The sequence below is a fragment of the Schistocerca nitens genome, chromosome 2 (genome assembly GCF_023898315.1).
Source record: "Schistocerca nitens isolate TAMUIC-IGC-003100 chromosome 2, iqSchNite1.1, whole genome shotgun sequence".
Lineage (NCBI taxonomy): Eukaryota > Metazoa > Arthropoda > Insecta > Orthoptera > Acrididae > Schistocerca > Schistocerca nitens.
In genome coordinates this window covers 833,515,383-833,531,863 of record NC_064615.1, presented here as the reverse complement: position 1 = coordinate 833,531,863, position 16,481 = coordinate 833,515,383, and the positions used below count along the sequence as shown (strand labels likewise).

At 41.1% G+C, this 16,481-nt stretch overlaps 1 protein-coding gene across 2 annotated transcripts in view; it reads right to left on the bottom strand.

Moving 5' to 3' along the window:
• Positions 1-16,481, bottom strand: part of LOC126237101 (general vesicular transport factor p115) — a 232,124-nt gene that overhangs the window by 39,526 nt on the left and 176,117 nt on the right. For both annotated transcript variants that reach the window (XM_049946909.1, XM_049946910.1), the window contains exon 15: positions 2,397-2,513. In XM_049946909.1, the coding sequence (XP_049802866.1) occupies positions 2,397-2,513 (117 nt within the window). The remainder of the gene's footprint in view (positions 1-2,396; positions 2,514-16,481) is intronic.

Sequence of the window (16,481 nt, the reverse complement as noted above, 5' to 3'; positions counted from 1 at the left end):
CACATCCATTTTTTCCATTTCTCTCTCGTATACACTTTAAATGGTTTATGTATAAAGACATCATGAGGTTGCAATCGTAAAGTAAGTCCTCCCAGAATAACCGTGAGTTTTCTCCTTCGCAGAATTTTTCAAATGACTACTAAACTGATCAAGCACAAGAAGAGAACTCTTCTTCAATAAAGCATCTTTCCTACTATCCTACACCTTATTAATCGACAATTCCATACCAGCCTCATCCATCCAACTCTTGTCACATATGTGAACAACATTAGCTGGTGGTATTTTAGAAGGTTTTGGGATTATTTTGTGCTTGAAAACAATCACTATATTGAGTATCATCAGCACAACATGAAAAGAGAACAGTGTAGTGCATTTTTTCATGTCCACTTGCTTTTATACGAGGTGTGGCTAGAAAAAAACCGGACTAGTACTGGTGAAACAATAAAACGAATGCAATAAGGCTGAAAGTCGTGTGGCCTGTCACGTGACTCTCGCTCCGCCTACTGCTCGAGTTTCATCTGCCTCCTGCACTCAGTCTGCCCGTGGCGTCTGTTTTAAGTAGTTGACATTTTGTCTGTGCGTCGGAAAATGTTGAGTGTACAGAAAGAGCAGCGTGTTAACATCAAATTTTGTTTCAAACTAGGAAAATCTGCAAGTGAAACGTTTGTAATGTTACAACAAGTGTACGGCGATGATTGTTTATCGCGAACACAAGTGTTTGAGTGGTTTAAACGATTTAAAGATGGCCGCGAAGACACCAGTGATGACACTCTCACTGGCAGACCATTGTCAGCAAAAACTGATGCAAACATTGAAAAAATTGGTAAACATGTTCGACACTTTCCTTGTCAACTCCTGTTAACTCAGACACTGCTCCGATTGTTAAACGGCGATCTTGTCGAACAAGTTTACCGATTTTTTCAATGTTTGCATCAGTTTTTGCTGACAATGGTCTGCCAGTGCGAGTGTCATCACTGGTGTCTTCGCGGCCATCTTTAAATCGTTTAAACCACTCAAACACTTGTGTTCGCGATAAACAATCATCGCCGTACACTTGTCGTAACATTACAAACATTTCACTTGCAGATTTTCCTAGTTTGAAACAAAATTTGATGTTAACACGCTGTTCTTTCTGTACACTCAACATTTTCCGACGCACAGACAAAACGTCAACTACTTAAAACAGACGCCACGGGCAGACTGAGTGCAGGAGGCAGATGAAACTCGAGCAGTAGGCGGAGCGAGAGTCACGTGACAGGCCACGCGACTTTCAGCCTTATTGCATTCGTTTTATTGTTTCACCAGTACTAGTCCGGTTTTTTTCTAGCCACACCTCGTAGTTACAGTTTTGGCACCTTTCACGGCAATAGTTCTGTTACTCAGCACTTCAAATGTCAGAGGAGTTTTGTCCATGTTTGCTATTTGGTTTAGTTTCTCACTGGTTTTCTTCCGATGTTGAATAATAGGGTGATGGAAATATAATATTTTTTCTTCATACTCTTGAGGCATTTTCCAAGATATTTTGGGTTTGGTTGCCACACCAAGTCCATGATGCTTCATAAACCTGTAGCTCCAACCAACTCCACCCTTGAAGTCTTAAGTTCCGCTGCAGCGCCAGCTTACAAGCGTTTATTTGAATCATTTTTGTATTAATTCCAATGCCATTTTGATGGTGCACCTGAATCCATGTCAGTATGTCATCTTCTAGTTTTGGCATTCAAATTTGTCATTCTAGTTTTTGCATTCAATCATCTATTTTCACATTTAGTTTTCATTTTTTAAAATTCCTCTTTACTAGCCCGCCAATCACAAATCTGTTGGTGGAGGGCCTAAATGCCACTCAGCTGCTCTGTTTCTATATTCTTCTGCTTGTGCTATTACCTTCAATTTATAGCTTGCAGCATATGGATACTGTACCTTTTTTTTTTTTTTTTCATTACAAAACTAGCTACTAGCAAAAATATTGTACTGTTACCAATAACGCAAATCACTTTGAATTCAACTTCACTGGCACCGTAGACTGCAATGACGTACCACAGGCTATACAGGGTTCGTGATGGCAAGGTAGGAGGGAAACAGTGTTAGAAAGTTTGTGAATCCCTGTAACTCATGTTCATCACATCAGTGCACTGCTGCTGCCAGTTGAATCCAATGTTGCCAGATCGAGAGCTTCCCCGTGCATTGAATGTATGGCTATTTTTAAAACTGTTGGGAATTTTAAATCAAACACTGGAAATTTTTATATTAACTTTGAGTATAAGACGTACCTGAATTTTGCAAGCAATTTTTGAAGAAAAGAAAGTATCTCTTATAGTGTGTAAAATACAGCAATCGTTACATTATATTACCAGGTAAGAATTTGCATTTTTCTTCAAATTCAATGAAGGTTATGTTACCTCACTATTCCCTGTTTCAACATCTTCAACAGTTGACTTCTGCACTCTAGAATCTTGTGAATTCATATGCATATTTTGTGAGACTGTTTCTGCTGTTCTTCGATGGAGCTGCTCTTCCTGTAACAATACCGTAGGTACAAATAACTTTCTATGGATCAGAAATTTAAATGCCACACAACACTTCTCTGTTGAACTGGTATCCAGTACATAATTTATTCTAGCTTTACACAGATGAATGTGTTGTGAATTGCCTTGGGTTTCTCTGGCACCTGAGAAACAGTAATCAATAGACAGCAGCACACATAAACCACAGGTTACAAAAATATTAATTTGATATCTAATGGAAGCCAGGATTATTTAATCATTCATTGGTTCTTTTTCTAAGGCTGGTATTACACTATCAAATTTCTTTGTCAAAGATTTGATCAAAGATGTGATCAAATATTTGTCAAATATATTTGACGAAGATCTTTGATGTGGCGCTAAAAAGGAGTATTACACTGTCATCGTATTTTTCGTTAAAGTTCAAGATGGCTGACTAAATTTTGTTATTAACCACAGCAGTTGCATGTACCACAATTGCACTATGAACACATGCGGAAGAGAAGCAAGAGAAAAAAAGGAAACGTATCTGGGTGAAGCCGTGGGTTTTACATGACACGATAAAAGCATTCAACAAAACTTGTTTCGTGAGCTTATAGTGGAGGACGTCAAGTTGTACATCACGGATGAGCATACATTTTGTATGTGCTCAGTGAAGTGTATCCTCATATCACAAAACACAATACTCACTTCAGAAGTGCTATATCTGCAGAAGACAGGCTCACTGTAACACTCCGATTCCTTGCTACAGGAGAGTGTTTGTATTTAGGGTGCCTCACGTTGTAAAGCGCATCAGCAGCTTCACACACCTCTATTAATTTTGTCGTTGTTGGTACACACCAATTGTATTTACTGGCAATGTTTATAAAAACACTACAGATGACAGAACGTTGCAGCGATGCTAGTGCTCCATGTGGTAACATGTCACACTGCAGTGAACAGAAGACAAGCGACTTCTTTGATCAAATCTACAACGAGGCCCTAGTTTTGATCAATTATTTGACGACATTTGACAAAGATACTGGACAAATAATTTGGACAAAGAAATTTGATAGTGTAATACCAGCCTAAATACAATGGTACAACATGTACATTACATAAAAGTCTACAGATCAGCGTCCTCCTTGTATTGCATGAAGTATTCAGTAAAATTATTGTCCATGACATATGCATAAGATTGGATTTTAATCATGAAAATGAAAAATTTGACACTAAAGGTAGACAAAGTTCCAAGTCACAAATGGAATTATAAGACATAGCAGTGAGTAACAGTGTGTGGCTTGGCAGCTTAACTCCCCATTCAGTCTTGGATTTTCATTTTCTCACTTATCACTTTTTTCCACTTCCGGCAGTGATTTGTAAATGTGAAAAATACCAAGGTGCAACATGATTCGAGATCCACATTAAAATATATCTTTACATCTACGTCCACATCCACATCTACATCTACATGGATACTCTGCAAATCACACTTAAGTGCCTGGCAGAGGGTTCATCAAACCACCATCACAATAACACTCCATTATTCCAAGCTTGAACAGCATGTGGAAAAAACGAACATCTATATCGTTCCACGCAAGCTCTGATTTCCCTTATTTTATTATGATGGTTGTTTCTCCCTATGCTGGTTGGCATCAACAAAATATTTTCGTATTCGGAGGAGAAAGTTGGTATTGAAATTTCTTGAGAAGATTCTACTGCAACAAAAAATGTACACCCCAAATCCAGTATCATGTCATTGACACTCTCTCCCCATTTCATGGTAATACAAAATATGCTGTCCTCCTTTGAACTTTCTTGATATACTCCATTAATTCTATCTGGCAAGAAGTCCATAGCAGTACTCTAAATAGGAGAATGGACAAGCATGGTGTAGGCTCTCTCTTTAATAGATCTGTTACATTTTCCAAGTATAATGCCAATAAAACATTGTCCTTGGTTTCCCTTCCCCACAACATTTTCTATGTTCTTTCCAATTTAAAGACTGATTTATTGTGTAACCAAAGTTTAGCAGACTCCTTTTAACACTCATGTGGGTGATCTCACATCTTTCAGTATTTGGGGTTAATTGTCAATTTTTGCACGATACAGGTATCTTCTCTAAATCATTTTGCAATTTGTTTTGATCTTCCGATGACTTTACAAGACGACAAATGACAGCATCATCTGCAAACAACTTAAGATGGCTGCTCAGATTGTCTCCTAAATCGTTTATATAGATACTGTTTATATAGATACTGTTTATATAGATAAGGACAGCAGATGACCTACAATACTTCCTTGGGGCATGTCAGAAATCATTTTTGTTTTACTCGATGACTTTCCATCAACTACTACGAACTGTGACCTCTCCGACAGGAAATCACAAATCCAGTCACTTAAGCGAGACAATATTCCATAAGCACGAAAGTTCACTACAAGTTGCTTGTGTGTTACAGTGTCCAAAGCCTTTTGAAAATCTAGAAATATGGAATCAATTTGAAATCCCGTGTCAATAATATTCAAAACTTTACGTGAGTAAAGAGCTAGTTGGGTTTCATAAGAACGATGTTTTCTAAATCCATATTGACCGAGTGTCAATAGGCCATTCTCTTTGAGGTAATTCTTAATGTTTGAAACACAATATATGTTCCAAAATCCTGCTGCATATCGACATTAATGATATGGTCCTCTAATTTAGTGGATTACTCTACTACCTTTCTTGGATAGTGATGCGAGTTGTGGAAATTTCCAGTCTTTGGGTACAGATCTTTTGTTGAGCAAGAGGTTGTATATGATAGTAAAGTATGGAGCTACTGCATCAGCTTACTCAGAAAGGAACCTCATTTGTATACAGTATGGGCCAGAAGACTTGTTTTTATTAAGTGATTTAAGTTGCTTCACTACTCTGAGGATATCTACTTCTAAGCTGTTCACGCTGGTAGCTGTTCTTGATTCAAATTCTGGAATATTTACTTCATCATTTTTGGTTTCGTAACTCTACTTTGGCAGCACTGTCATCAATAGCATTTTCATCACTATAGCTTAAAGATGGCATTGATTGCATCTTGCCGCTAAAATACTTTACGTACAACCAGAATCTCTTTGGATTTTCTGCCAGGTTTCAAGACAATGTTTCATAGTGGAAACTATTATAAGCAACTCACATTGAGATCTGCACTAAATTTTGAGCTTCTGTAAAAGATCGCCAATCTTTGAGATGTGTGTTCATTTAAATTTGGCATGCTTTTTTGCTGTTTCTGCAACAGTGTTCTGCCCTGTTTTTTGTATTAAGGAGGATCAGATCCATTTGTTAATTTATTTGGTATAAATCTCTCAATTGCTGTCGATACTATTTCTTTAAATTGAAGCCACATCTGGTCTACATTTACATCGTTAATTTCGAAGGAGTGGAGATTGTCTCTCAGGGAGGCATAAAGTGTATTTTTATCTGCTTTTAGTAGGTATATCTTTCCTTTATTTTTGGAGGATTTGAGGGTTACAATATTCAATCTCACTACAACAACTCTATGTTCACTAATCCCAGTATCTATTTTGGTGCTCAGGATAATTTGTTGCTTAGAGGTGAAGTGTGTTTTCACAACTGTTTTCTATTTGCATGGGCTCCTGAAATAGCTGCTCGAAACAATTTTTACAAAATGCATTTAGCACTATTTTGGATGATGTTTTATGCTTACCTCCATTCGCAACCGTCTCCATGAAGCTGGGCTACGGTCCCGCACACCGTTAGGCCGTCTGGAGGTAAGCATAAAACATCATCCAAAATAGTGCTAAATGCATTTTGTAAAAATTGTTTCGAGCAGCTATTTCAGGAGCCCATGCAAATAGAAAACAGTTGTGAAAACACACTGTATTTTCATCAACACAATGAAGCTAAATTAAAGTCACCACAAACTATAATTGTACGAGTTAGATACCTGTTTGGAATTAAACTCAAGATATCTTTGAACCTTTCAGCAATTATATCATCCGAGATGAGATCTCAGTAAAAGGATTCAATTACTATTTTATTCCAGTTGCCAAGAATGACCTCCGCCCATACTAACTCACAGGGACTACTACTTCAACTTCGTGAGAAGATAAACTACTTCTAATGGCAACAAACTTCGCCAACTGTGTTTAGCCTATCATTTCGGAACACTGTTATGTTCTCCACAAAAATTTTGGCTGAACTTATCTCCAACTTTATTCAGCTTTTAGTGCCTATAACGATTTGAGCATCAGTGCTTCTATTAGCACTTGGAGCTCTGGTACTTTCCCAACATAGCTGTGACAATTTACAACTATTATACGAATCGTTCCTGTATTTATGTTCTTCCTGTGTTTCACCTGCACCCTTTGAGACTTAAGCCCTTTTTGAGTTTTCCTGAGACCCTCTAACCTAAGAATCAGTCCAGTTGATGCTACATGCCCCCTGCTACCTGTGTAGCTGTCTCCTGCATGTAGTGAACTTCTGACCTATTCAGCAGAACCAGAAACTCAAGCACCCTACGGCACAAGTCGAGGAATCTGCAGCCTACATAGTCTCTGAGCGATCTGAGCCTCTGATTCAGACTCTCCACTCAGCTCTGTATCAGAGGTCCACAATCGGTCTTGTCGACAATGCTGGAAATGGTGAACTCTGCTTTCATCTCGCAAGCAACACTGGCAGCCTTTAACACTTCTGTTAGCCACTCGAAATCAGAGCCGAGTATGTCACCCAAAAGGCAAGGGCACACCACCATCAAAAGGACTGTGCAAAATGAATCACCGTGACATTCATACTAGCCTTCAGGTTGAGGACAGCTTTCAGCAATCAGCAGGAATTACCACTCTGTCTATGGTTCATAGATTTTGAGGAAAGGTTCTGATTAGATTTCTACAAAATCTATTTGTTCCAGCAACCCTTGAGAAACAAGGCATTACGTCTGGACACTGCAGAATTTATACATCAGTTCCACAGCTTCAATAAGACTTCTTCACTATTGAAAGGAGAGGTTCTGTAGCACCAAATCTATTCTCACCATCCCTAGAGGAAGATCCCTAAACCGGGGAAATGGAGAAGGAATATACAGGGTGGAGAAAAATTTTGTCACAAAATTTTAACCCTGGATAGCTGATGCCAGTAGGAAACTGTGGAAACTTGGTGCCATGTGCTCTGATTGGCCATGGGATTGCCCTGTTGCCGTTTGTCAGTTGATGGGCAGCACTATGGTTGTCGGTTCACACATACAAATGTCCCTTACCCCGTCACTGCCCCAACGTGATACGCCCACGTGTCGAATAGGCCTTGCTGTTTGTCCCCACCTCATGTCAGAATGTCAGAGGCATTTACAAGTAAGCTTGCTTCGGAGCGCGCGCGCGCACACACACACACACACACACACACACACACACACACACACACACACACACACACACCACCTGCAATTTAGTCATACAGTAAGCATGGTGGCACGGTATTCGTTTGAAGACCAATGAGAAATGGTTTTTGTTTATGACCTAGCCGACAGTAACGCTCATGAAGCTCAACAGTTGTATGAGGTATGGTACCCAGCAAGACTCCAACCACACCCGCAAAAGTTTACAGCAATTCACCGGTGACTTGGGGAAACAGGCTCATTAGTGGGATATCATGGTGATGCTGGAAGACCTCAAAATGATGTGGTGACGCATTTGAAGAGACTGTTTTCGAGTGCTTCGAGGAAGCACCTACAACAAGTACTCGAGCAGTTGGACACAACATGGGGGTCATTCATTGGTTAGTCTGGGAGGTTTTGAGGGATGATGGCCAGCATCTATTTAGTTTCCACCCTGTGCAAGCCCTACATCCTACGGCAGGCTATGAACACAGGCTAACGTTTTGACAGTGGTTTCTGTGACAGGCTGCACGAGATCCAGACTTCCCTGCCATTGAGTTGTTTACTGACGAGTGCACCTTCCATCGGTATGGCCTTTACAACACTCGAAACATACATTACTGGGCAATGGGGAAATCTTCACATCATGTATGTCCACGGACTCCAGGAATGATCAACATCTGGGCAGGCATTGTTGGTGACCATCTGATGGGGCCAGTCCATCTACCTCCAACTTACCGGGGCAAATTACCTTCACTTTTTGTAAGAAACTCTACCCAGCCTGCTGGAAGATGTTCCCCTGACATACGGCTACACTTGTGGTTGCAGCATAACGGGACATCTGCGGGTAACAGCCGTGCTGTGCGCGGATATTTAAATAAACTCTTCGATGGCTGGGTAATTGGTAGAGGTGCTCATAGGATGTGGCCCCCCTGATCACCAGACCTCATGCTGTCGGACGTTTTCCTGTGGGGGTTCTTCCAGGTTCTAGTTCACCCACCTGCACGTGAACCACCTAGAAACGAACAGGAATTAATGGATCACATTCAACATGCTGCCAGTCACATCAGGGCAATACCAGGAATCCTTGAAAGAGTTCGGCAAAATGCCATTCGACATAACCAAGCTTGTGTCTTGTCAGAGGGTTGCCAGTTTGAGCACAAGCTTTAAACTATGTTCTAGCTATAAAAAAGGCCCTTTTGAGGGCCGACACAGTTTGTAAAAGACTTTCTGTACATGAACCAACTTCTGTTGATGGGTTTGCTCCTGTTACGTCTTATCATGAAACTACAATGGGTGTGTCGGGACCTCGGCAGATTCGCCCCCAGGCCCCCGAGCGGAAGGCTGGCACGCTACCACTGAGCATGCGGGCCACCTTGGATACATCGCAATCTCTGGCAGGCAAAGCATTCATGGTAATGTGTTGTCCAGACATCTGGTAAAAGGGCAATCCCGCACCCAATTGGAGCGCATGGCGCCAAGTTTTCGTAGTTTAAAAATTGTGTGTTGTCAACCTACACAACATTAGTAATTTTGGTTCCTACTGGCATCAGCTATCCAGGGTTAAAATTTCATGACAATATTTTTCTCCCCCTGTATATTAAAGGAACACAAATAAACCACTTTGTTTACCTCTAGTGCTGACTAATTTCAACAATTAATGGAGAAACTGAATAAAGCAAGTTTAACAACAGTTCTGAAAAATCAATTAAAATAATAAATAAGCAACACATTGAAAAGAAAGCTGAACAAAATAACAACAAAGTACTCAGAACCAGTTAAAGATTTTTTGTATTTAGTGCAGCTGAAGACTGACTGCAAGAGACATAAACAGAAGAGTAAAAATAATCAGTCTGTTTTTTAACAGTTTAGACTTATAGCAATTAGGCATGGAGTCTGTGGTAAATGGACCAATGCAGTGTTTGCTGGGTTTCAAGAGAGATGAAAGACAGAGATGACAACCTAAATGTGTTTAGAAGACAGAAATCATGAAAGAGCTACATGGATATAAATAACTGGAGATGTATTGCACAGAAGGGTTTAGAGGAGGTGTTTTTCGAGCAATGAATGTCAAATGGCTAAAGATGCTGATCTAAATTACAGGCTGTATGAGAGATGTAAAGAGCCAACTCAACTGACAGTCAGGATTTTATTTAAGCTATTGACATTCAAATTGACCCAAATAGCGAAAGCTGCCTTCAGAAATCAACAAAATTATGTACCGAGGGCAAAGACCGTAAGGAAAGTGACCATTACTTCTAGACCTTTTAACTTTTTCTTACGTATGAGCCACTTATCCTCCTTTTGATGTGTCTATTAACTTTAGATTCTTTTCTTTCTCGTTGGTTTTTAAAATGTCATTAACAGCTCAAAAAGCTTAAAACTAATGACTGAAATAATTCATATTTTATCCACACAGTTATTTATCAATCTGTGACCACAACCACAATCTAACCTTACCACTAACAACAAACATACACTCCTGGAAATTGAAATAAGAACACCGTGAATTCATTGTCCCAGGAAGGGGAAACTTTATTGACACATTCCTGGGGTCAGATACATCACATGATCACACTGACAGAACCACAGGCACATAGACACAGGCAACAGAGCATGCACAATGTCGGCACTAGTACAGTGTATATCCACCTTTCGCAGCAATGCAGGCTGCTATTCTCCCATGGAGACGATCGTAGAGATGCTGGATGTAGTCCTGTGGAACGGCTTGCCATGCCATTTCCACCTGGCGCCTCAGTTGGACCAGCGTTCGTGCTGGACGTGCAGACCGCGTGAGACGACGCTTCATCCAGTCCCAAACATGCTCAATGGGGGACAGATCCGGAGATCTTGCTGGACAGGGTAGTTGACTTACACCTTCTAGAGCACGTTGGGTGGCACGGGATACATGCGGACGTGCATTGTCCTGTTGGAACAGCAAGTTCCCTTGCCGGTCTAGGAATGGTAGAACGATGGGTTCGATGACGGTTTGGATGTACCGTGCACTATTCAGTGTCCCCTCGACGATCACCAGTGGTGTACGGCCAGTGTAGGAGATCGATCCCCACACCATGATGCTGGGTGTTGGCCCTGTGTGCCTCGGTCGTATGCAGTCCTGATTGTGGCGCTCACCTGCACGGCGCCAAACACACATACGACCATCATTGGCACCAAGGCAGAAGCGACTCTCATCGCTGAAGACGACACGTCTCCATTCGTCCCTCCATTCACGCCTGTCGCGACACCACTGGAGGCGGGCTGCACGATGTTGGGGCGTGAGCGGAAGATGGCCTAACGGTGTGCGGGACCGTAGCCCAGCTTCATGGAGACGGTTGCGAATGGTCCTCGCCGATACCCCAGGAGCAACAGTGTCCCTAATTTGCTGGGAAGTGGCGGTGCGGTCCCCTACGGCACTGCGTAGGATCCTACGGTCTTGGCATGCATCCGTGCGTCGCTGCGGTCCGGTCCCAGGTCGACGGGCACGTGCACCTTCCGCCGACCACTGGCGACAACATCGATGTACTGTGGAGACCTCACGCCCCACGTGTTGAGCAATTCGGCGGTACGTCCACCCGGCCTCCCGCATGCCCACTATACGCCCTCGCTCAAAGTCCGTCAACTGCACATACGGTTCACGTCCACGCTGTCACGGCATGCTACCAGTGTTAAAGACTGCGATGGAGCTCCGTATGCCACGGCAAACTGGCTGACACTGACGGCGGCGGTGCACAAATGCTGCGCAGCTAGCGCCATTCGACGGCCAACACCGCGGTTCCTGGTGTGTCCGCTGTGCCGTGCGTGTGATCATTGCTTGTACAGCCCTCTCGCAGTGTCCGGAGCAAGTATGGTGGGTCTGACACACCGGTGTCAATGTGTTCTTTTTTCCATTTCCAGGAGTGTATTTTTTTACAAAATTTTTATGAAAAAAGAAGTCTGCTGTGACAGTAGAACACAAATGCCACTTTTGAAAGGAGCGTGACTTACACAGCTACATCTGCCTTTAACACAGTCAATTGATTTACCTTGGTGTCCGAAATTAAAGCAACAAACCACTACTTTCCTGTCCGGTGTCTAATTCATGATATCATACAAACTGTCAACAGATGTCTGTACAATAGTGTTCTACATGAAACATGGCCTTCCGGTCAACAGACAACCACGCCAATGACGATGTCAGGGCACACATCAAACGAGGTAGTGTTGCCGAATAGTCCTGCGCCCACAATCGCTGTGTACAGACACAGACAATGCAATATGGCACCGAGAAGACACCTACCTGACATTCTGTGGTGGAGGGCCGTAGGAAGAATGGAAGCAGACCAGCCCCAAACTGATTTGGCACAATGGCTTAATGTGAATCTTCTGTTGTTTCTCAGACATGGTGACAATTTATAGAGGTCAAAACTGTATCCCGAAGACCAGGGCACGACTGACCATGTATGACGTCAGAAAGAGGGGACCATTATTTGGTTGTAAGGGCATGACGGTATTGCCTTAGTACTGCATGGCAACTGGCATTTGACCTCACAGCATCCACTGGATGTGTTGTATCGGGGCAAACAGTCTACAGAAGGCTTCAGCACAGACTTCTTCACAGAAAGGAACGTCTACAGTGGCGTTATTAACTTGCCACCTTGACAGTCAAACAAGGGGCCAATATTCTTATCACCCGAGTCCCAATTTGGTCTGGCAAGTGATACTCAACAGATTCGCATCCAGGGGGGAACATGGAACACAATTCCGGCACCCAAACACTGTTGAGATAGATTGATGTCTTGGAGGATCCCTAATGGTGTCAGCAGGGATTATGTTGGCCACTCTGACACCTCTTCAGGAAACAGTACATGTTAATTGCTGTCATGTATCATGACGAGACCTTGGGACCTCACGTGCCGTTGTTATGAGGTGCTGTTGGCACAGACTTTGTATTGATGGACGACAATACTCGACCTCATAGAGCAAGAGTGGTTGATGTTTTCTGGGAAACAGAAGATATTGCACATATGGTGTGGCCAGCTTGCTCTCCTGATTTGAATCCCATAGGGCATATCTGCTTGCATGAAGTTTGCATCCACCAATCACTCTCAAAGACTTGCAAGCAGCTCTGCAGGAAGAATGGGCATTATTGCCTCGCACAAGACTGATGACATCACTCACGGCATACCCCGTTGTTGTAAGGCCTGTGTTGCTGCCAAAGTTGGCCGCACTCCACACTGAGCACGTTAACCAGTTGCTGGGATGTGTGCGTAAATCCATTAAAAGTTGGAAAAAATGAAGTTTTTTTTGCCTAGCATTATGCATGTTGAAATTTTTTACATACTGTATTCTTCACATTGTTTCTACATTACCATCACCTGTTCATACTGTTTTGTGGCAAAAGACAAGCAACCTTGCAAAATTCCTGTTTGTTGCTTTAATTTTTGAGACCAGCGTATATATCAAGCTCCATGGTGCTTAGTGAGACATAGGTACTCATAGGTACATAATATACAATGCCGATTATAAAATTTATTAAAAAAGGATTAATACAAAAACAGAGCATATGAATAAATAACACGTTACAGAGAAAAGTTATCAACTATCTTCTGCAGTATAGGAGTTTAATACAAGCAAAACTCTTGGATCTGAGTACTTGGGGCTTATCACTCAAGTTTTTTCCACTTCAGCTGGCAGCCTACTGAAACTGAAAACTGCTGAATTGTGCACACCTTTCTGTACAACACTTAAGGAAGTGTTATCCAGAAATATATATTTTTTTTCCATCTACTGCCCACTTAATGAATTGCATTTCTTCTGAATGAGTCAATGTCAATACTGCCGACAAGAAATCCCACAATTGAATATAGTACAAGGATGGCAGAGTTAGTGCCAAGAGACCCGAACAACTGTCTACATGAATTGACACCACAGAACAATCTGACGGCCCTTTTCTGGCCTAAGAACATTCTTGGTGAGTTCAGAGAGTTGTCCCAAAATATAATACCATACAAGATGAAAGTAAGCAAGGTAAACGTGTCTTCATGTTTCAGTGTCAGACACAGTGAAGACAGCAGCACTCAACTTCTCCAAACGATCCTGACATTTCCAAGAAAACCTTCCATCTACTCTCTGGTCCTAAGAATTTAAAATACTTGACTTCACTGTCTTTCTGACTACCTTGTGATAGTAAAATTTTGCTTTTACTGAAGTTCTGCATCAGAAATTGTATGCATTGTGTTTTGTCAAGCTGTGAGTCTGACAGCAAATTATGTGTACTGATATGTGCCACTACTCTCCTATACACTGTTTTCTCGAAAATTCTGCAAACACTTCTAGCAAAGAAATTGGCCAATAATTGTCTACATTGTTTCTTTCACCATTGTTATAGCGTGATTTCACTACCTATTATTTCAATCTGTCAGGAAACTGAGCACGCATGGAAGACACATTGTAGAGAATTAATATAGGGTGCACTGATCATCATAACTCTACTTGAAATTTCATTATACCCATGGAAGTTTTTACCTTTTAATGATGTGATAACTGATTCAGTTTAATTTTTGTTTATTTCCTGTGGCTGCATGAGGTGAAGTTGTCTTAGAACACAGCCTTTCAAGTGTTCTGCTTATTCACCCGTGCCAATAAAATTTTAACTTGCGAACTATTGACAAAAAGTGATTATTAATTTTTGAGGAAAACTTTTTATTTGGTGTGATCACAAAGAAGGACACATCAATTACTAGTTTTGGCCAGTTAAATGGTAATCTTCGTATCACCTAATAGAAAGCAATATCTATGACTACTGAAGCAAGATTCTTTGTCACAAACATGTTTAAAATTCCAAACTCAAAACTTGTGGTTGCAATATATGCATTTTAGCTAAACAGCAGAATGAAATGGTGCAAAGTGTAACATATGTCATAGTAATATGATAAGATAACATATGGAGCCATCTGGTCGTTTGACAGTACCAGATGAGGCTACCCAGCTGACAGGAATATGCCCATTGCTGTCAGCTTGATAGCTTCATCTGCTACTGTCAACAGACAAGATGGCTCCTTATGTTCTTGCAGTATATCACTATGACATATCATAGTGATTCAAGAATTTCTGTGTAAATTCTAGAACCACTCAGCCTTCTACCATCTCAAACACATGATATTCTAGATACAAGTGTGGGATGGTAAAATCCTACCTACTGCGCGTCACATGTTTGTTTGTGCAGGTTTAAAATCAGTCGCGGGAAGAAAGTAGATGCAGCGGTCAAACAGCACTGACAAATACTTGTCGGGCAGTCCATAGATGTTTTAGAGGAAGAACCATGCAGTTTTTATACAGCTCTGTGTCTATTGTGTCATTGACTATTGTTATGTGAAAGAAGAACAGTTGGAAAAGTAATTTTAAAAACTCTTAATCCAGCCTTGTTACAGGCAAGATCCGTTTTATGATTCATGTGAAATAGAGTCATGGTTATTAAGCCAGCCTTTTTATAAATGTAATTAAATTTATTTCTGATGATGGACGAGCGAGTGACTTAATGGAAGTCATATATGTATGTGGAAAGTAAGCATTTCATTCTGCTAGAAAGTTAAATATACCAACGGTGTTGCTAAAAGAGCGAAATTAGGAGAGAAGATCTATTAAAAAAGTCGTCACAACATGTTAGAATCTGGCAACCTGTATGAAATGACCCGAGAAAATGGGAATTTTAAGTAAAAAACTAGAGAAGAAGTTGTTACGTGTTGCCCTAGCAACCAAACATAACACAACAAGGGATTTACTTCGAGACATTGGAATAAGTTCAAGTATCCAACAAAGCAAAATTTGAATGAAAAATGGTGAAGACATGGAAAATTCACAACTATAAAACAGCCAAGAAGATTACGACGCATTTGTCTAAGAAGAAATACGCGTAGAACATTTCAACCAAGAAGATCCAGTGTGGTGAGTATACAGCTCTCACACACATCACGAGGACGCAGACGCAGAAACCAACCTACAACGCAGAAACCAACCTACATCTCCCCGCCAGCACCAGCTGCTGTTCACCGAAGCTGACCTGCCTCTACATCCGTTCACCTACGCAATGAGACTTCTATGCTGGGTGAGCATGAAACAAAACGTCATTACTTTAGTACAAAGTGGTACACACTGTTGAGTGAACTTTTATTGTGTAATTATAGCACTTAAAGTTAGTTTTAAATGCTTACTATGGCTAAAGCATATAAAAGCATGGACATTATAGTTAGCACAGAAACACTTGACTGGGCTGAGTTGTTAAATTTAATCAAAGCTCAGAGTGCGACTCTAAGTTTGGTAAATTCTCAATTAAATGCTCAGAGTCTTTAAAGTTAAACTCATTAGATTCGTAACTAAATACCCAGAGTGAAGTTCTGAATGCCCAGAGGGACACTCTAAATAGTCAAGCGACAAATATAGGTTTTCTGAATGCCAAACTTGACTTGCAAAGCAAAGAATTTAGTAATCTATGCAAAGACATGGGCGCTCTTAAGACTGAATTTGATGCCTTAGATAGTAGAGTAGAGAATTTAAAAATAGATTTAAAGAATGAAGTGACTAATTCCTTGACCATTCATGTAAATCAAATGTTTACTGACCTTAGTCAGAAATGGAATGACAATTTCCAAGATTTATCAAAAAGGTT